General features: G+C 40.6%; 1 protein-coding gene across 1 annotated transcript in view; it reads right to left on the reverse strand.

Annotated features, from left to right (window-relative positions):
* Nucleotides 1-22,890, reverse strand: part of ADAMTS17 (ADAM metallopeptidase with thrombospondin type 1 motif 17) — a 189,566-nt gene that overhangs the window by 78,800 nt on the left and 87,876 nt on the right. Inside the window, exons 9-10 of the mRNA XM_075431771.1 lie at nucleotides 15,242-15,382; nucleotides 13,751-13,901 (exon numbers count right to left, since the gene is read on the reverse strand). Coding sequence (XP_075287886.1) covers nucleotides 13,751-13,901; nucleotides 15,242-15,382 — 292 coding nt within the window. The remainder of the gene's footprint in view (nucleotides 1-13,750; nucleotides 13,902-15,241; nucleotides 15,383-22,890) is intronic.

The following is a 22,890-nucleotide window of genomic DNA, read 5'->3' on the forward strand; positions in this document are numbered from 1 at the left end:
AAGGGTCCTTTGCATTGTTAACAATTTCCACAGCATCCACTGTGCTTTGCATTCCATGGAAGTGGATGATTTCAATACAGTGCTACAGTTCTGAGTATGAAAAAAAAGAAAAAGAAGAGTTACATTTCTTTCCACTATTGTTCACGTTTCAATGTAATGGTAAAAAGATGAGAAGCCTGACTCAAGTGCCAGCTGGTCTTGTCAAGATTTATTGCACCTCATTAAATAGTTGAGTCAACACGATTCAACCTTCTAGTTCTTTCACAATGTAATGTAAGAGACTGTGGGTGCATGCGTGTTTTGTGTACACGCATGTTGGTATGTCTATATCAAATAGAACTGTACGGCAGAGGGTGCAGATGAGATAAATCCCAATACCAAGAGTGATGATGTAGAACATACTGAAACAAAATAGTTATCGCAGCAGTATCTGCATCCTGTTTTATTTCTACATCTCTTTCTGGAAAGAGGATTTTGCGCTATTTAAACGAAAAGAACATTCACAAAAACTAGGAGCAGACAGCACAATTCAGCAACATCTGTGTTAACCACAACACAGAAAGTCATTGTCAAACAAACAAACAACAGCAAATACACCAGGAAAGCCTACCTCAACGAATTTTCAAGAAATTTTCCCTGAACTAATAGAGCATATAGGAAAATATCAGACTTTAGTAATTTTGACTAAATGACTGATTAGTGGTTTACCCACAGCTCTGCAAGCATTTATGCACGGATTAACCATAAGGACATCACACACTGTTTTACAGATAGGTACACTGAGGCAGAAGAATTGACAAGCCAGAGATTTTACAGCTTACTCAGAAATCAACTGTTCCACGCCACGACTCACAGATTCTCAACACCCTGCCTTCCCTGGAGAAGACTAAAATCAAAAAGTACATCACTTAACTGTCCACAAGCATTACAGAAAGAACACTGATCTAGGCAATAAACTGTTTAAACCGAAAAAGCTTTTCCCCAAATGCCAAACTCACAGCTCAGAGAGGATGCTTGTTCTCCTAGCTGTCAAGCTACAGTGCCCTTGCACCTGGTTTAACTCACTGGGATCTAAAGGTGATGATTCTTTATGTTACACCTACACATACGAATGATTAAAAAGGATTCAAAAACAGTAAAAATATGTTAAAAGCATGTCACAGACCTAAGTGGAAGGTATCACAGGAGGTTCTAGCCACAGTGGCAGGATGTGCTACATGTAGCTACAGGACACAATTAAATGCAGTCTATGAACACGATAGACTTGCTAAACTCGAACAGTTTCTTTGCCGTTACAAATAATTGTATTGATGACTTACAAATGCTACTGTTCAGCCAAGGTCAGGAATTAATTGACAATCTGGACTGTCTCTTCTCCTTTGACAGTTGTGGACAGTGATCTTGTGAAAGCACTACAAACAATGCCTCCTTTCAAACTGTGGTTGGGGAATACTGATACGTAAAATGAGGGGAAGCTTCAGAGATGAAGGGTGGAGATAGTATGTATTATTTTCACTTTTCTAGGCTTCAGCCCCTCTCTTACACATAACCACAAAGCTTCAGCACAGAATGTGATGAGATACCTTCCAGCCTCATCTCTTGGACAGCCCAGACAGAAATTTTGCCCTGTGGTTCCAGAAGGAAACCCTCTGCTTCTGCTTTCTCTCAGCGAGACATCCTGGCTGAAGATGTAATGGAATTCACTACATCCCTAAACAAGTTGTTCTAGATACAGATGAGCACCATTGCTAAATATCTGTGCATTATACAAGGCCAGCATTTGTTAAGCTTCAGCTTCAAGTCCCTGGATAGTAAGCTGCATGTAGATTAGTCAGCGTTAAATTCTCCTCTTTCATGTAAAACTGGGAGGAGGAAGGGGGGGGTGGTGGAAACAGAAAGTCATAAAAATGAAGCAGCTTTTTGTACAATTTTGGTTGCCAGCCAGAATTCCTCCATAGCCCATAAGAACATGGAAGACGATGAGGCCAGCTAACCTGCTCAGTGATGAGCTGTGGCCTGGGGGAAGCAATGGGCACAGACAACCTCAAGCAGGTACCAGCAGAACTACAGGACTGAGCTCAGCCTACGGACACAACGGGTGCAAATAAGCACATGCATGTGTGTGTGTGTATATGCGCATATATATACATGTATGCACCCACACACATATTTGTACGGAGATAAATAAAGGAAAAATCTCTCTGAACAACACTAACCTTTCTGAAATTTCCCATCTTTGAGGTATGGAAAACATAGGATTTTTATAGCACCCTTGTGTTTGATTCCGAACATTAAATGCAAAGCATATTTCAGGAAACAGTTACAGAAAAATCTGGTAACTGCGCTTCAGCTCTGTGTTCTAGTGCCATACCACTACAAAGCTCAAACACTCGTTAGTGCAGTCCCCCGTATTTAATACAGCATTCAGATACCCCAGCAAAGATTAAACCATCAGCTTTGGTATTGTATGTTCCCAAGATGTTTTATCATGTTAATAGCTCATTTCAAAAGAGATCATATATCCTCTTCAGCTACAACAGAAACCCAAACAAAAATCCCCATTAAACAGTCCTATAGCTAACCAGTTGCAGTCACTGACTTTTTAATAGTTAAGCAGCCAGCTTCATGGAGAAATATCAAAGTGAGAAATGGTAGGACTTGAAAGTAAGTTGCTTATATACGAGTGGCAGTTCAGAGCTTACACTGATACAGAATAAGCCATCAAAAGAGCTGTATTACTGCTAACTGTCAAATCAGCAACCAGCTTTTAGCAGGCAGGTCTCTGCCTGCAAAGTCTTCCCTATAGCATTCAGTAAGTGACAGTGAGGATTTTCCAAGGATAGCTATTTTTCACTGGAAAAATATTGATTTGTTGAAACTGTCTGTGGGGAAAGGTCTTCTTTGGATCAGCTCCCAGCTTGAAATAGAGCAAACTAAAATTAAAAAAAGTGAGATGGTTGTTGAAAAGTAGTATTCCAATAAAATTTAAATTTCCTTTTTTTTAAATTGAAATATTTGTTCAACTAAACCCTTAAGGAATTTATACAGACAGAAAATAAAATTTAAAAATCAAACAAAAATGTTTATAAAGGTGCAAATTTTAGACTTTCAAAAATGCCTGGAAGACAGAAAAACTTGTCTGCACAGCTGTTAGCAACCAGTCTTGAGAGAGGTCACAGTCCGGAAACTCCCAAGCCAGGAGATATCTGCTTGGCAGGTGAACGAAGCTTCTGATTACAGGTATTAGAATGGCATCTATTTGAGAAAGGGGCCTTACAGTGCCAGGTGTTTTCTCTTCCTCAAAGAGCTTGCAATCTAAACAGACTCCTGGGAGGCTGGAGATAAAGGAAGCTTTATCCCTCTGTTATAGGTGAGAAGATGAAGAACAGAAAGGAATTAAATGTCTTGCTGAAAGTCTGCTGGGAGACAGGCAAACAGAGCCCAGAGCTCTGCAGCCCTCTGCTCAGTGTCACAGCCACAGGCTCACGCTGCCTGCTCTGGCTAAACTTCAGGGCAAAACCTGAAACAATTCCTGGGATACTCCCAGGAACATGTCTGGCTGTGGGCCTTCCCACCTTTCACAGCTTTTCATACTTTTTCACAAGACATACTGTTTCTGTTTACCTTACACGTAACTCCATCCCACACGGGCGCCAGCACAGACTCGCAGCGTGTGAAGCGCTACGACCACTCACATGCAGCTCTAGGGAAGTAATCTATTTTAGGTTCTTTAACTCAGCGCTGCAGCTGGAAATGAGGAGAAGCCAGAATTAATTCAGCCAGCTCTCTGCCCACAGGCAGTAAGTCTAGAGTCTGCTAGTTTCTGGGTTAGCTATTGCATCACCACTGTTACTAAAATCAGCGTGATTCTGCCCAGTGACCTCATATGGTCCCAGTGAGAAGAAAGGACTCACAATACTTTCCCGCCTCAAAGCCTCAGATTATTACCTAGAAGGGGTGTGAATAACGATGTTCTTCCCATCAGGGAACAACTCTACAGAAGCTTGTTCATTCCCTACACATTCACTCCCTCACCTTGGATTCATCCAGAAAAAGAAACAATTTCTCCTGAGAATGAATTTGTTCCTGCTGCCTATTGCCCACTGGAAAAAGGAACTTCTTTCTAGCAGCAGAATTAAACCACCCTGAAACCAATTTTGCTGTCAAAATGAGAGGATTATGCAGAAGGACTTAGAAGGAGTAAATATCCTTCAGGAAGAAGAGCAAGAGACCACATAACACACAGGCATGCTTGTAAATAGGCTGGCTTTCAATGCAGTATCAGATCTCTTTTATTTTGCCAAGGTTTTGGCTTAGCATTTAGCTAATCGTGAGACAAAACATGCTTATAAACAGAATCCTAATTAACACCTATTAAGTACAATAAACACACAATTTACACTCGCTTTCCTGTTCAAAACACTATGTATATGTTCCTGCAGCCTCACAGCACGCTTCTGAGGAGGAATTCTTTACACAACAAGGTGAGAAAAACAATGCCCCCAATTTCTACACTGTCGCTGTCTTTAATTTTGGGTGCATAAACAAAGACCAATCTACAACGGATCACAAGGGAGGCGAGCACTGCTGTTTGCCACTGTTATTAGATGGAGCTTCTTGCTGCTGAAAACTAGATGGAAAGTGCTCATAATTGGAATCCTGTAAAATTGGAAGGCACTTTTCAAAAGGAGCCACGTGCTACTCCAGACAAGATAACTGTGAAGCTTGGATAAACGTTATCAGTGGCCAGTTGCTGGGCCTTCTCTAGAGGTGATATTCCAAGGAACGAGCGGTAGGTCCAACAGTGGAAGTATCTGTCCAAAAGACAGACCTGCTCCAAAAGTCGAAGGAAGGCTGAGAAAGAATCACAAGGACTATCCTAGAATATTCAGGCAATGGTCAATATCCACTAATTTCTCATTTTAACAAAACTGGGCAACAATTTCACAAATTCATAATGTGCAATTTTCTTCATTAATGATAAAGTAGAATGGATCTCTTTAATGTTAGACACAAAGCATCTCAGACTGCATTATAAAAAGCAATCATATAATCTTCTTACATGCAACTAAACAAGGTTTCTTAAAAAACATTTCCCTATTACCACTAGCTGGTGATCACCTTGTTTCTTCAGAACATACAGAAACACATGTGCAGTTAATGCTTTTTGTATGAACAGGACCAATCACCTGCCTGTTTGGAGCCAACGAACACATTTAGTGGTAATTCCCCTTTATATTAGTTTTTTCATCAATGGAACTCCATTAACTCAATGAAAGGCCTCTTCGTCACAATTTCTGTGAGTGGAAAGTCACCAACATCAGACATAAGTTTATAAAATCAACTGGATTGTTTTAACTCTTGAGGAAATGGCCTTTGACAGTTAAAGAACTCTTGAGGAAACGGTCCTTCAGAGTTAACTGCTTTCTGGTGCTACTCCTTTCCTTGTAGAACACTACAAAAAATTCAACATAGTCATTTCCGAGATTTGTTATCAGAGAAAACAAAACAAACTGAACGCAGAAAACATGAAAGGTGTCACGCTGTGTTTGGTTCTCTGAGCTAGATGGCTTGATATGCATCAATCCAACTACAAACACTTGGATCCTATATGAAATGTACCCTTACACATATATAGGGAGTGATACCAAGAGATTTTCTGATCTACATTTAAAGCATGAGATTGTTTCCCTTCTGTCCTTCAGGAAGAAAGACAAAATATCTGTCAGCTTCCAAACCAGTAACTTACTATGACATACTGCTCACCTCAGCCAGATGTGGATGTCTAAGGTCTGAATGAAGTTAACTGGTTATAATCTTCAGTCAAATAGCCTTTCTAATAGCAGATGAAAGCCGAAGGATTAGAAAAATCCAGAGCTCTCATGTTTTGACAGTGTTAGCAGAAGGAGAACCACGCTTCCCAAAACACACTTACAGACAGGAAGATGAGCCCTGACCTCTCTAGAGCAGATGCAGCAGGGATGCCATCATCTCTCACAGTAAAACTGCTTCTAGGGCTCTATGAATGGTTCTGCAGGATAAATGGTAAGAGACAGAAATGTAAAAATTCTTCTTTTGTGAGGGGTCTGGCCTATTGCAAACTCTTCACATTTCCCATGACGGAGTTAAACCGGAATTAACTACTTTTACACTGGAAAACGTGCATTGCAGCATCCAGAAATTGTTCCAATCTGTTTCAGTGTGGGGTAAATACAAGAAACCAGTATTTTGAGCAGTGAAGAGTGGTTTGAGATGCCTGACTGGAAATACTTCAAGGAAAGCAACCTTTCAAAGCTGGTAGAAACTCAGGCCTTCTGGAAAACCACACAGCTCCCCTGAGACTCAAAATCCGATGCTAAAAAATGGGCACTTTCGAACCCACTATTTCATTTGAAAATTTAGGCCATGATAGAACCTCGTGAACATGCATCAGGATGAAAGAAAACCTGACAAAAGCAGCAATGGCAGGAACCCTGCACAGAAATGCAAATATGAAGGGCTAGTAATAAAGCTGGTCACAAAGAGTTCAATAAACAAGAATGGTTACCTGCCAGACAAGCAGTGGAAGACTCCTATACTGCCAGAGAAGGCACAAGTGAGTAGAAATATTCTTTTCTAACTGTACATTAGGAAGCAAACAATGAAACACAAAAACACTGTGTCTAGTTTTAGGAGTTTCTGGTGCTCTCAAGGCAAACTAAACGCCTTCTCCACTGTCTAAAGTATTTATTTGCAAAGCACCACTTCTATTTCATTTTTTCATACACCTGAAATTAAAGTATTAGTCAAAAGAAAGAGATTGGAAAGATAGTATTAATGAGACCACAAACTAATTTTATGGCAAAGCAGTCTATGTTAAATACTAATCTTTACAGTGCCTTTAGGGCATTCATGAAACTAGCTCCTGTGGGTCTATGATTCATAGACACATAGAAATTCAAGTAGAAAAATATAAGCTTTATCCACTTTCCTGCCAACACAGAATTCTTTCTTGCTGTACGTGCTCTTCAGCTTTGCTGAGCCAAATTTTCAGCATCTTAAATGAGAGAATTCAACTGTACGTGTTACATCAGCTGAAGAAACCATGGAAGTATTTTTACGTGGTCAAACCTGGAAGAAGTAGAGACATGTGGTACAAGGCAGTGGAACAGAGACACTCCTTTGAATTAAATGTTAGAAATTTTGTACTTTGACTTACCACCAATTTCTACCCCAGTATGCTTAGAAGAGCTGTAACTAATCAATTATGTCCCAACCACAGCGGCTATATTCCCATCATATTGTACCTGCCATGTGTTAAGTGCTGCTCTGAGGTTCACAGTACATGTACCCCACCAAGAAAAGGCTTAGGAGTTCACAGTATTACGCCATCATCTAGCTCAGGAGAAGACCTCTGCCCATGCTGAAGAGCAAGAGCTCCAGGCAAGTTTCATAATCAACCCGATCACCTCCATCTAATATTGTGTTTGCAACTTAGAGCCTGAAATTCTGACCTTGCACTTTGCAACATCTATCTCTCGCTGTCTTCAGTGAGAGTAATGTTCGCTCAGTAACTTCCAGCGAGCTCCTCAGGCCTTAACACCCGATTGAAGCATAAGAAAAGCATTGATCTTTCAAACAACAGGCAATGTTGTCCGTTAAAAAAAAAAGAAAAAAAAAAAAAACAACAAAAAAGGGAAATTAAAAGAATGAACTCACGAATCGAGTTTCTTAGCCATGGGAATAGAGAAGAAAGGGACAGTAAAATAAATATAGATATGTATACACACTGTTCAGATGTGGTTGTGAAGATTATGGGAGTTTTCTCTTGAAGTGTTTTGCAGATGGGAAGTTCCCAGAAGGCCAATGGGAGAGGTCTGAATGCCCTTCAAGCTTGTTATACACTATTTTCAGGCTGATATTCAATCGTATTTCAGCTAATTTCGTTAAGTTCAAACTTCAGCTGTAGATGCCACATCACAAGGCTACACCAATTCTTCCTCCCTCCCCTTGTGTCTTAATAAGAAATGTAGGATTTCCAAGTTCAAGTGCTTGATTCTTAATAGGCACTCTGTATTATTTTTAAGAGTTTATTATTTTTATATTCTTAAATTTCCACATTGTATTTTTATAATTTTATTTTGGTTCCTCTCTCTCTTTTTATTTTTCTTTAAACCACTGCACCAGAATGTGTTTTGACCATCTTCCAAACTGAAACACGTACAAAAATTTCTGAAGCATTCCAATAACTGTAAACTGGGCTGTGCTGCCCAGGCAGGAACTCTGCTTCTCTCTCTTTCTTTCTCTCTCTTAAACAAAAAGTATTTCCACTGAAAATAAGGAGAAAAAGGTCTTTCTGCAACATACAGAAGCAGTGAAATAGGACACTTCAGTTTCATATGAAACCGGCAACGTGAAAATAGTCTGAATTTTAACAACCTACATTAAGAAAACTATAAAATATAGTATGACAATTAAGCAAATTGTTACCTTTACTTCTAAAAAAGAAAATATTTTCATTTTGTTTTAGAATTGCCAGGCTTCTTTCCTGCAAGCCTCAAGCAAACTAAACCCATGCTTTTCCAGATATATTATTATTATATTTACACAGAAGCTAAAGTGTGTAATGGAAACTTCTGTAGACAAAGTCCCTGCTTGTACAGAAAATGACAATGCAACTTATTATTTTCAGGACAAGTCAGCTCTCAATCTAATTACCATGTTCTCATAAATATTCTATACATTACTAAATAATAGGGCTTCCTATCATTGTCTGGATCTTGCAAATGACTGCAAACAAAAAACAGACAGAGGCCCATTGATTCCCATGCATGGAATCTGAGAGTCCACTCCATCAGTCTCTTTGCAAGATCAAGACCACAGAGAAACCCACAATTGCTTGATTATATTCACCACCGTATCAGCAAATACGAAAACTGAAGGGATACGTAAAATCCACTTCTTTGATTATATTCACCACCATACCAGCAAATATGAAAACTGAAAGGATACATAAAATCCACTTGTTATTACAAATGTTGCTTTTCCTTTACTTTTTTTTTTGGTTCCTGTCCTTTTCCATTTTAGCCCAGAAATCTAGCCAGCCTCCTCTGGCTTGCAACAGCTTTGCCCTCTTGTTCTGTGCTGCTGCTCTGTGGCTTGTAGATACTGGGAGATACCTACATTTGTTAAAAAACAACTTGAACTTAAGAAAAAGCGGTAGAGCCAATTCTAGCTGTTTTAATTTTTCCGCAGTGTCATGTCAAAATCCACATTCCCAGTTACATCCGAGCTGACAGTGTCCCTTTTTCAGAAAAAACCTCTTGGCAGCAATGTTAATCTCTTTCCACATGCCACTTTAGCCTAAGCACAGCTTTGACTCAAAACGATACTGAATGATAATGGTTATGTAAAAACCCGCAAAAATGTGTTAATAATAAATAAGCCAAAAGGCACATAAAATAAAAAGGCAAACATTGGATATAAGAGACAGAAATCACATTTTTTCCATAAATATAATTTCAGTGCAAAAGCCCCTGTTAGTAGGCATGCCAGTCTGAAAAATAAACCCAGTGTTCTGATTAAATACACAGCATATTTTCATGTGAGGTTATGAACAATGCGTTTTTACACATTTCTGCTGGAGAAACACCATCTCTGCTCTGAGAGATTCAGCATAAACCGTCTGTGCTTTTCCTCTCACTGACAGCATTGCTCAATGAAGGGGACAGCAAAGAGTTAAAGGCCACTCTCTGCAGAGAAGCCTTCATCGCCTGAGTAGGGTTGAAGCTTTTTGTTCCCCTTGCGCAGGGGTCAATCGAATTCACAATGCTTGATTCATAGCGCAGTGTGGGTCTGAAGAACTGGGGTCAGACAGGTGGAATTTCCAGTAATCCGCACAAGCTAGCGCATTAGCCCTGGACTCACGTCAACGTTTAGCAACCAGAATACCACAAGATCTCTGCGTTTGGGGTACACTGATGATGCACTATGCAGCATCAAAGGTGCATTGCTGTTTCATTTTTTCTACAACTTGCATTGTGATTTTGCTCAGAGCTTGAGAATGACAGTTTAATTTCTGCTAAAAGCAGCTTATCTCCCTCAAAATAAAGATCGCTATGCAAACTCTAAGGTGGGCCGAAAGCTCTTCTAGCACTGCAACGGGCATGACTACAGCCTCCCACCTGAAAACCAGCAGCACGTCTGGTATGGGAGAAGCACATTTGTATGTCCTGCTAGATAAGTGTTCTCATCGCTCAGGCAATGCCTAATATTTGCAATGGGAAAGATTAACAGAAAGCACCATGTGAAAGCACTTTTGATCCATTTGCATATTACTGGAGAAAACTATGTAACTTGGATGTGAAGGGGGAAATACTCAAGGGTCTTGAGATATTCATTACCACACATGAAATCATCTCACTTGACAACTGCCCAACTTCTATTTTCTTATTCAGTTCCTCAGATCAATACTACTTCTTCCACGGAGTCATAAAAACATTTACTTTCCTGGTGATGAGCAAGGACTCACCCATCTAAAACTCAGGTTAAAGTTAATCCAATACCTGGGTGTATCTCAAACCAACAAAATTACGAGCGGAGCACACACCAAAATGGACATGCGTTCCCTCAAGGGGCTGGCAGGTAACCTTGTTGTTTATTACTCATACAGTATTGCAATTGAAGCATTGCTGTTCAAATAAACAGAAATTGATTGTTTCCTGCCTAACAAGCGCCCAGTTTAAAAGCCTGATTCCACAGCACCTTAAACAGGTGACATGCATTGGTAAATCTTACCTAACATTGATGTTACAGAACCAGATCCTAAATCATACGTCTTGGAGGTCACAGATTACAACAGGCTGATTAAACTGATTATCATATACTCGTGCTGTTAATTAGTTAATTTTTTTAAATTTTAGTATATTAAAATGTAGACGCAGCATCCAAGTAAATTAGAAAAGAACGTCAAGAGGTATAGTTTATGCAAAGCTGAGCCTACTTCATATATTTCCATTTTTGTTCTGCAATTTTGGAGCAGAATAGCTGCAGGATAGCTGCTTTGGGAAACTTCTAATTTTAAGTGCTACTATTCTGTACAAGGGCATCTGAGTGATCATTAAAAACAAACATGGAAGAATGCCAGACATGCAATCTGAAATATCCTGATAAGGTTGAATATTCATGGATTAACTACCTAGTTGGACCAGTGCCTGAGGTCCAGACACTGCCAAGCGTTTAGGCACCTGACTCTGTGAAGGCAAAGGAGATTACATTCCTTTAAAAATTTGAGCCTTGATGCCTTTAAGGGAAAAAGCTTACTGCACAGAAAGTTTCTGCAGTTTTTCAAAAATATTGAAATTTTTGGATTCATCCAAACGCTGAAATTTGCTCTAGATCCAGATTGTATGGCACTTCTGAATATAGGTCCTCTAGTTTGCCTGATATAATTATGCAGCTCAACTATCTCCAATGAAATGTTATAATGTAACTCTTTTATTAAATAAGAAAATAGACAGTAGACACATGTATTCATAAAAAGATTGAGCAGGCTCATTTCCTGAAGTTTATTTCCTTTTTGTAACAAATATTTACTGTCAAATGTTTATTACTTTTACATTTGGATTTTTTTAATACTTCATTGAATTAAAAATACCACATTACCATTGGCTAAAAGAGGAGACAGCTATATTTGCCAATAATTTCTACAGCTAATGCCAATGACTAGTGCCAATTTTTTTTTTTGTTCATATTTTTGTAGACAGCTTTGAGACTTACGATACAAGCATTCTGCAGATGAGGCATGAGAAACACAAAGGTGAAAAGAACGCAAACTTTGAAGGTTTAAAATTAAAGCTGATCATTTCCTCTAAAGAATTCCCTTTCACTGCCTTCGAATGCCAATTCAGAGTAGCATAACAGGATGCAAATATTTGCTTAAATTAATGGCATGTGACATAATTGATCCAAAGCTTCACAGTGTGAATGCTAACTCTTAACGCATATCTGTGGCAGAAAAATACTTCTAAATAAGCAATTGCAAATAGCTTTTAATCTGCTGAAGTTCAACAAGGCTTTTCATTAGAAAGTACTAAAGTCCTCAGAAAATATGCTTTTCTTTGGGAGCCACTAAAGGACTGATGGAGCAAAAGAGCACAGTTTTCATTGTGTTCTAAAGATGTCAAATAAAAAGACTGGTGAAAAATCTTGGGAGACACAAACACCTGCTGTCTGTATCTCACAGAGAAGAACAATGCCTGTTGGCTTGTTATTCTGGCAAGCAACTTGTCCCTGAAGCAACTCCAGACTGGACACGCAATTTCTGCTTGAGAAATGCTGACCACCTACCAGTAGGCTGACATTCTCATTAGGCACTGGACTATCCAGAAACAGAATGTTTTTTATCGCAACAAAAGAAATAGCAAATATCTATTCCAACAGCAGTCAAGCTGAGTGACACCCACACAAGTGGAAGAACTTGAATCATTGTGGGTAGATCTGGGGTTTCCTTCACAGACCTATATTCTAATTCTTTGCTTCCAGTACAGTAGTCCTGGTGGTCTGCATTTTCTTCATTGAGTTGGAAAATATAACCTACACAGATTCTTTTCTTATTGTTTTATATTAGCTAGCTTCCAAATCCAAAATAAATAAAACAGTAAATGTGAAACTAAGAGCATGTTCCCAGGACTTGCATGTGTTCAACAGTTTTAGCAATTTGGCACTTAGAAACCTCAGTTATCACTGATTATTATTTTCTTTGTTAATGCTGATTTATGATCCCAAGATTGTTCAGAGTGAGACTAAGGGACAACTGAAAATCACGAATGGCTAGTTATGACACCAAGAAACCTGGCTGCTTCATGCCTGTCTATGTGGGACAGAATGCAGCCAGCCAGTCCTGGTGACAGGACACAGTGCCTCATGACTTTCTTCTGGATATCTCCAAGGCCACATTGGAAGCAAGCATTTCTCCAGTGTCTATCTAATGTGGGACGCAGATAAACTCTGGTGAGAATGAAAACATCTAACTAATGTGCAAAAACTTAGGAAAAGTTTAGTGGTCTAAATTCGAGAGGATAAGTCAGACAGCCGCATCTCAAATATGACCTACTTCTAGAGACACCAAAAATCAGTGTTTCCATTTTGCCAACCAACTGTGTGAAATAAGCCATTTTGCACCCAAATCCTGACCAAACATCATGTTGCTTAGAAAATACACAGGAAGGGGCCTAATTCTGCACAGATCTCTAAATGGCCTCATCAAACGAGCAGTCATTAATATTTCCTTGGCATAGAGTTAGAGTCAGCTCCTAAGAACATTGCAGAGGTCTGAAGATGAGGTCTACTGAAAGATCCAGGCAGTCATCTAAGCTAGCTCCATGGAATTAGGCAAGCACTCCTGTGAGAAGAGACTTTCACCTCAGCTGAGCTTCCAGCAAAACAACCTCTACTGAGTACTTTGGCAAAACAGTGTCAAAACGGAACCATCCCTAAATCAAGACCAAGTACAAACAGAAGTTTTTTCTGCGTCTGGTCTGGGAGATTAACAAGACCAATGCAGGGAAAGGAGGAGCACTGCATAAGTATGTGCTGTTGGCATGAAGGTCAACGGGAGTTTGACTACTGATTTTGTATCAGCAGTGCTGAACACGCTGAAAATCCCATTACATAGTTCTGAGGAAAGTACAGACTCCTTTTCTCTCCCACTGCTTGACAGCTTTATTTCCAGTTCCCACCTTGTCTCCAGGTACACCCCATGAACTCTTACCTCCATATTCTTACAGAATGTAGCATTGGTCCCAAAAAGTATCTGGCACTGTTCATCAGCACTGTAGTGCATTCCAGGCAGCTTGTGAGGGAGCCGCACCGCATACTGGCTTCGGGGGTCTGTTACCAGCAAACAGGTGCTGACCTTGGACCTGTGGAGGAGTGTAAGAATTAAATATGCCTTTAAGGGAACACACCTTTGAACTGGAGTGCCAGATCACTGCTGCAGAGAAGCTGTTGTCCTCTCTTTAACAGGGATGTTGTCCTTTCTTTAACAGGGAATCTGATGACTTCATGTGAAACGCTGGTGATTTTCCCCAGTATATATCTGGAAGCCTTCCAAATCATTGAAAACTATGGATAGACAGGTCCTTGGGAACTCATCCCTGGCCGCAGGCCTCAAGGCAGAACCAACTATATTCACAGCATTCTGGGTTAAACATTTGTCTAAACTGTTCCTAAAAACCTGCTGGAGACTCAGTTCTGCCCTCAGGCTACCTAGTTCAAAGCTTCACGAGCCTTACAATGACAGCTAGAAAGTCTTCTATCATGTCTCACCTGAATCCCCTTAGCTGAATTTTAAGCCCTTGACTTCTTATCTATCACAGACGTAAAGGAAAGATATTTCCCTTTGCCTTCACAACAATTTTTTACAAATTGGAATATCACTTTATCATCTGCCCCCCACCAGGGACCAGAGTGAGTTCAGGTGCAATTTCTTTTTCAACTTCCTGCCTTTAATATAACAGTACATATCCCATTTTCTTTCATATTTTCCTTTTTCTCCCACCTCTAATCCCCAGAGTGGGGAATTTTCCATGCTGAACCCATTTCTAGCAACGAAAGCACTGGCCACTGTGCCAGACGCTGTTGGTCAGAGAGCTGCACTGTAGGTTTAAGACCACTATTACAGAGTTCAGACAATTTCAGTGCTTGCTATAGTACATGAGAGTTAACAAGCAGCAGGACAGAAATCCTTCATGAACTGCTGAATATGATGAACTGAAATATGGATGCACTGGGAAAGAAGTTTATAGTGAACTGTTTAAGACCAACACTCACGGAGGAGTGAGAGAACACATCAGAATTATCTCCAGGCACAACAAAGTTTCCATAAAATAAAATCTACTTAATAAAAATAATGACAGTAAAAGCCACATTACAAAGCTGGCAGCATTCCTTCAGTGGGGATTATTTAGGGCCACCTACACTCAGATTTCTGTCATTGCAACCATAAAGGGCATTTTTTGTAAAATGAAGGTGATCTGGGATTGTTTTTAGGAAGCTATCAGTACATTTACAAGTGTATATAATTCCTCTGACTCTCTGAAACCTCAGTTTCAAAAGGGCTACTGTAATGGAGACAGATTCAAACTTGCACACCCTAATGACGTATGCACACTCTTTAAGGAAGATTATTTAGACTTCCACTTTCAAAAAACATATTGGATTCTTGCCTGATAGGATGTTTGTTAATCAGCATAATCCTTACTTTAGGAAGTTTTCAAGGTCATCGCGGCTGCATGAAGACCAGGAAAGATCACTTGGGTTCCTGCCCTTCACCCATTCTCCAGACATAATATGCGACCTCCCTGCGCAGGGTTGATGATCATCATCATGGCTCATTCCCATGCTGTTTGATTAAAATAAAACAAGACAAAAAAAAAAACTATCAAGTTATGTTGTGGAGTTCTCATTTCCCATTGGACTTTGTAATGACATTCTTAGCAACTAACAAGTCGAAAACAGGCTGCATATGTAACACAGAATCATTCACCTACTGCTCTGGGCACCTATTTCATGAATAAACTCAACTATAGGTTTCTTTAATTTATCCATTGACTTAATTTCACAAAGGTTTTAGTATTTGTGTGTTTGAAACTTGTAAATGTGCTTCTTACAGACTTTCCTAACAGGAAATGTAACTATTTGAGGGTTCATAGACGAGAACCTGGAGACGTGATTTACCACAGCCGAATGATCTCTGCTAGAATATCACAGCTAGTATTTATTGAAATTTTTTGATTGCTTTCCCAAATCTAGTGGATGTGGTCCCTATAATCATACTGAGAGAATGGCAAACAAATTAACACTAGAGATGGGCCAATTTTGTTGTTCTGTCAGTGTGAATTCAGAATAACTCTACTGTTAGGAAAAACATTTCTCCAAATTTGTGGTATTGTACAATCTCTCTCTCATCTAACTTTGAAGCTGATCTTTGTTTGAGCGGTAGGTTGGATCAGATGACCTCCAGTGGCCCTTCCAAGCTAAATTAGTCTGTGACTCTGTAACAGCAATGCTCAGATAGGAGTCTGAGGCAGAATCAAGCCCTCATTTCTGCAAGCACTGTCCAAACGAGCACCAAAGAATGCCCCTTGTCAGTCTCAGCAAGAACAGAATGTGGCCTGCTCAGCAAAACAAACCATCTAAACAAACATCAGATCATATAGCATAAATATATATGGGGGAATTCAAACACATTCGGTGAGGATTTCAAAAAGTATTTAGAAACAGAAAAGTATTACTTTAACCTCCACCCAACTTCCCATTCAGGACCCTTCTGTCATTGGTGGAGTCTCTACCACAGGACTGCTACAGTAAATCACTGTTCAGAATAAACCCCTGTTCCTCTGTAGGAAGGTGGGACTCCTCTGCTGGAGGTAAGACTTTGTGAACAGCCTTCATGGTGGCAAAGCAGGGATAAATGATGTGACCAAGTTCACCTGCTACATCAGCAAAATGTCCCAAGTCCTGACTGGCAACCCTACACTCAGCCCATCGTACCATGCTGCCTGGTAGCAAAAGTGAGTTAAGGGTTTTCCGTCCTACTTTGAAATGATCATTAAATCAATTTTTTAAAATCACACAGAATAATAACATTTTGAAACGTTAATATTCTTCCTTCGATTCCAACACGAAAGGGAAAATAGCTTTCAGACAAAAGGTGCCTTTTACGGCCAGTGTCATCTTCTAGCAAAATAACATCACTTTGGGGCTGAAAACACACATTAATAGGAACTCACCAGCTGCCTGGACTTCACAAGCCAGGAGCAGTCCCTTTAAATATGGTGTCGGACTCTTTAATCCGTGCTATTTCTCTACAAATCAGAGGCTCCTGTTTGCTTTCTGACTATGCTCTTGGCTTTGCTTCTCTCCAGTTTTGGGACTTCACCGTTCAAAGCCTAAACTCAACACACATTTCTAGTTGCAATGAACCAAAACTGGTTTCAGCAGTTTGATAATTATGGCTTAGATTAAACCGCCATCTATGCTATTTTTAGCTTAAAGTGAAGATTATATGGTGGAGTCTATTATTTTAGGTTTATCTCCAGGGACATTATTATTTCTAGCAAAACTATGTTTAACATAATTTTTAGACTCAGAAGTTCCTAGTTATTCTTGTTTTTAAACCTTTGTGGGTTTTGAACACAGCAGAAACATTAACATCAAGCACATTTTGTTTGATGCACGCAGGAATAATTTAACAGTCTATTAGTAACTCTAACTTCAAAACAGTAAAATGTGAAATTCCTGCTCCACTGAAGTGAATGGGAGTTTTGCCATTGACTTCAATGGAGCCTGGATTTCACTCCAACTATTTTACCCATGTTGTTTCTACACACAGAGAAAACTCTTCACATGCTAGGAAGAAAAAAAGTTCCAGCAGTATTCCTCCAATGCAAATAAGCCCATCTAAAGTTCCTATTCCTAAAAGTCAGGGAAGGAAGAGCTAAGTGCCATGAAGCAAGGTATGTAAGCTTGCTGGAAATCTTCCAGAGGAAAGTTTGCCCAAAAATGCCAGTTTGGAAGTCTTGTGGGCAGGCAGCAATTGTGTTAACTTTTCTAATGGAAATAAGGCAGGTTTCCAATGTTTCTTTCAGCCTGCCTGCCTTGTGACCACCACAGTGCTGAGACTCAGAGTTGATTCTTTCAGGTTTCTACTCTGTCAGGGCTTCTGTGGGATGGGACTTGGCAGCTCTCCCATTTTGGCAGCTTCCTGAACAGCCTCCTGGCCAGCACCTCAGCTGTTCCACTTGTAAAGGGTGAAAACAAACCATCTTCCTGACCTTCCAAGTGTTTTAGGCTCCCTGATTTTATCTCTTCCACAAAAAACTAGTGTTTGGTCTAGAGCTGCTAATTAAGAAATGCCTTAGCTTTCTGACTGATTTAAATTATTCTTTGTTAAATTCGTTGAAAGTGGGATTTTTTTGTTTGCAAACAACAAGGGCAATGGTTACTAATTAGTACATTCCTGTCCTTAACTTTATTTTAAACCCAACCTCACGAAAGATGTCTGCTGAAGAGAAATCCTGAGGCTGACATTCATTACTCAGCTTGGATTTTGCAGGGGTGTTTGAGGCAGACAGAATGTATTCTCTATAAAGACTGAGTCAGAACTCACATCTCAGAGTTATTTACAGGCTTCTTCTGACATTCTTTCAATTCTTACACATGGGGAAATCGACACCTTTCTGAACCATTCCTGATTTCTTAACAGAAATTCTTTACAAAGTGATAAGCATAAAGGAATTGAGCCTGAGCTATTGGTATAAAGCAAAGGAGCTCTGCTAAGTTAAAAGAACCATGCTAGTTTATATTGGGATCTGGCCTTGAGGTACACAGGCAACCTCTAATGGCCTCTCTATGATGAGTTTCTGGTAGAATGAAACCAGCTACACCTTTGGAGCCAGTTTTAATTGGCAGTGAAGAACTTTTCCCAGCATCTACTTTACCTCACAATGACTCACTTGAGGAAAGGATTAAATGACCTGCAGGACTAAGGCATACCCTAGCAAGCTAACACATTCTTTTCTGAAGTTCAAGGGTCTCCAGCTACATCAAAGGGATCGTTTTTTCCTAAACACATAGTAAATGTAATGCCATGCTGATTCTTTTCACTAATGAATAGTCCTCCTCCTTTTAACAGAAATAAATCGGACAGAGCACTATGTGTTTGTACTAAACAGCAGTGCAAGCCCTGATTCAGTACCTTGCATTTTCTTTGTGATCACCTAATCTTACCTGCTGTTGAGAAGTTCACATGGAATTAGAAGCAAATAGTCAGTCTCTTGAAACATTCTGCCTTGGGAAGGAGTTCTATTCTTACACGAACAGATCTTGAAAAAAGAGCCGATAAGAACGGCTCTTAGAAGGAGGAATGTCAAAACAGCACTACACTACCCCGCAAACCCACTGCCCTCTCTGCCCTCCGAGTCACAACTGTCCATTTTATCAGGAGCAACAAACACACGCGGCATGTTATCCTTTACACTACAAAGTCAGCAGAGCCGTTACAGATGAGCAGGACTCAGTTCCCCTTTGTGCTGTTACTACCACAGTCACCAGCTCCGTTCTCAGCACAGGGTAAATTTCAGCCTCGGTTCATCACATTCTCCTGCTGAAGACAATGAGATTCCACAAAGGCAAGAAAGAGCAGCTTAGACTGTCAGCTCTTAAACTCCTTTCATTCTATGTTTATTCAGAGTAAGCACAATGGGACTCTGGTTTCACACTCCAGCTTCTTTTCTAATATAAATAATGCATTGGTTATCAAAGACACTAAGGCGTCACCGAAGGAGTCCTGCAGCATATTTATTGTTGCTCATCATATGTGAGTCCAGAAACAAGCTGACCGACCAGTTTGAGTTCTGACCGTTAACATAATCACAGCAAGGCAAATTTTATCAGGAGTCCCAGGGATGCAGCAACAACAGATCTCTTTGATGCTCTTTTTTGTAGAATGACACTTTAAAGTCACATTGCTATGAATAAAAAATGATATGCAGTCTCTCAAAGCCCTGGCCTCTCTGAAGTCTGTGCTCCTTTCCAGGACACTATTCTCTGACAAAGTCTATGCAGCAATCAGAACTGGATCAGGACGCCAGAATTACACTCTGAGTCTGAGCTGGCCAATTTCTTGTGTAACCCTTTTTAGCTAAATGCAATTAACCGCCATTTGTTTTCCCACAGCAATGCTAAATAAATGCACTTGCTTCATTTGTTTCGGTCATTAGCAGAGCTTCTCCTCTAGAGAGTTAATGTAACTAAACTGCTCTGTTTACCCTTGGTGCATTTTCCAGTGTTTCCTGTTATTCTTTAAAAGCCTGAGCCAAAGTGCACCAAAGCCTGTAGAAAGCCTCCTACTGCCTTCAGTGCACTGTGCGTTGCACCTCCAAGTTCTTCAGGTTATGTATACAAATATTCCCCAGAACCATGATGACTCTCGATAGGTTTCCTATTAAAAGCCCCAAATCCAAGTTAAAGGATAACGCCAAGGGCTGGGGGAAACTGGTTTAGAAGATGCTTTAGATTTTCTCAACAGCTGCAACTTTGTGGCTGGTAACAGACCACTTGAGAAATCCCCAGGATTATTATCCTACATTCCCACTCTACTGTGGAGAAATTATGGAGAAGGGGTGAGAGGCAAGTTTGAAAGGATATACCACCACCAGTAAAGGAAGAGCTTTTCTTCAGAAAAAGGCAGAAAGAGGGTAGCACATGAAAGAAAGAAATATGAAGAAGGGAAGCCTGAAAAACCACACCCAGAAATGGAAACACCGCGAGCTTCTACAGTCCCTCTGTTTCAAATAAGCACTTCAGCTGGCTCTTAATCAGAGCTTCTCCATAGCCTCCCTGTGAAAGCCAAACCATTCCATTTGTCTGCAAATAATTCAGGGTGAGTCAAACACTGGTTCACTTCAGAAACGAGTGGCACTCGGGACTAGCAAGGCTACCCAAGGTGATCTGGCTGTCACCCTAGCTGCTTGTTAAACTTCTGCACAACACATGATTGATCACTCTCCAGACAACCGGCACTAACGTCAAAGTCACCATTTCTCCAAAGGACAGAGAGGCCGTGCAGCTATCAAGATGGAAATGAGAACAGTGGTCTGTCTCACACTTCTACAGAGAAATCCAAGGCAGAATCCTTCTCTTCCTGACGAACCAACTCAAAAACAGCTGCAACTGTGGAAGCTCGCCAAGACATTAAAAAGGAAAAGCTCCTTGGGGCCACCAACATGGACAAGAGCGGAGCAAAGGGCCTGCTACAGCAATGTCCCAAATACAGAAGGGGACAGGAGAAGGCAGTGGTATCTCTTGCTCCAAGTGAAAAGCTCAGTGGGACCACTAAAATTTTCACGTTCTTGGCTGATATTTGTTTGCTGGAGAGCATGTTTTCTCTATCTGTGTTTATACCAGATGCCTTAGCCCACAGATGGGTTCTCTAAAAGGCTCTGTTTCTGCGAGGCAACACTGAATTGCTAAGAGCTCTACGCAGTACCAGGAGTTGCACTTCACAGCAGGGCAGGTCACTGCTGACCTTCTCAACAGAGCATATGAGAGAAGTCATTCCCTGTGACCCAGCTTGCCGTGACTCACACAGAGGTAACCCAGCATTAACTGCAGAGCCAGGATTAAGCACAAGATTTCTTTCTAAACCTCACTGGAGAAATGCAAATGCAAAGGGAGGACAGACTGAAGAACATCTTCGCATAGCACGAGAGGGAAGGGAGAAGGGGAGCTGTAATTTATCTGCTCTGGCATTTCAGTGTCTGCAGGATGACCGTGCCCCATGGAAAGCTTGCTATTTAGACACGCTGTGGGCACAAATGCCTTCTGTTTATCCATATGAAGGAAATAACTGAAGGACAGAATTCCTCCCCCCTCCCATTTCCTATCGGGTCTCCATGAACAGTTGAGAAGGGAGTCCCGTCTCTATAGTCCATCCAATCTCAACCACAAAGGAAGATGCTGGTATGGCAGGAGGTTATACAGGGTGTGTGTCTGACAGCTGAGAACATTAAACATGGCCATTAAACTCAAATCAATATAGGTCTCTAAGCAGAGAACGTACGTCAACTGTTCTCAGCAGCTACTGGCTTGGGCTGGATTTGAACCAGCAACGTCGAAGTGGGAGACAGTATATCACATAATCAAGCTCGTGAGCCGTCCAGTCCCAAATCGAGTTCAATGTCAGGAATTTTTATTAATGTTTGAAATTGAAGCTGCGTCACTGGAAAGATGCCTACTTCTGAACTGGTTCAACATGTTCAACATTTCAATATAAAATGCTGATATCTAGCAAGTTATGAGGTTTCAAACCAGTTGAGAATAAAGGCATAACAGAGGCAGAAGTGAAATGGGGTTGCTCATTAGAGCTGGAATTCTAATAGAAGCTGCAGTGCAAAATGAGGACAGTAAGTTTAAGAGAGTGACCTAGGAAGGTAATGCATCTGCAGAGCAACCCAAGAGAGGCAGAGGCAGCCAGAAGGGTCAGAAGGGAGTCCAAGCGAGGCTTGGATGTAGGGCAAACTAACAAATGCTGGGGGAACGCCGAGGTGAGTTGAGCTGGGGAGGAGGCAACGAAACAGCTTGCGTAAGCTTCTTACAAAAACAACGGTCACTAAGACTGTGGGTTTAATGGAAAACAGGCTTTTTCACCTTGGGCTTTTCAAAAGTAAACACAGTTGCTTAAATATAACTCGACTATTTCAGAAGCTGTCAGGAGGTACTTTGGGAAGCTATGCTGAAAAGAGGAAGATGATCCTACTTAAAGCATTTGAAGTAATCAGAGACGGTCATTGTGTACATAACTCCAACAGGGGTGTTCAGGATGGGTGCTGAGCTATAGGCATTTTTTTTATCAGGAAAGGCAACATATAAAGGGAGCCATGACTACTGGACTCTTGTTTTTATAATCAAGTTTATGTCACTCTCCAATAATGAAGTAACCAGATATTTTATATGGTTATCTACTCATCAAACAGCCAAGAAGTCAACAACAGCGACTGAGAACACACGAATGCCTATGGTGAATAACAGTGTGGAAAGCTGTGGTTTATTCAGCTGCATGACAGATCCAGCCCTTTATGATATGGTTTTCATTTAAAAAGAATTAGTTCTTTTGCCATGGAATCTGGAAGCCAGCAAGCATGAGCTTGTGCTGCAAGGGACAGATAGCACACAAGAGACTGACATTTCATCTAAAAACTTGCTGCCCATGTGGTCCTAGCTACCTGTAACAGAGCTGGCCAAACCCCATCAACACCAATGACAGTCCTTTTATATGGTTTGATGGAAGTTAGACAAGGGCCATGAAGAACAGGGTGAATCATCTTATGATCTTCTTCCCAGCAAAAG

The sequence above is a fragment of the Opisthocomus hoazin genome, chromosome 10, assembly GCF_030867145.1.
Source record: "Opisthocomus hoazin isolate bOpiHoa1 chromosome 10, bOpiHoa1.hap1, whole genome shotgun sequence".
NCBI lineage: Eukaryota > Metazoa > Chordata > Aves > Opisthocomiformes > Opisthocomidae > Opisthocomus > Opisthocomus hoazin.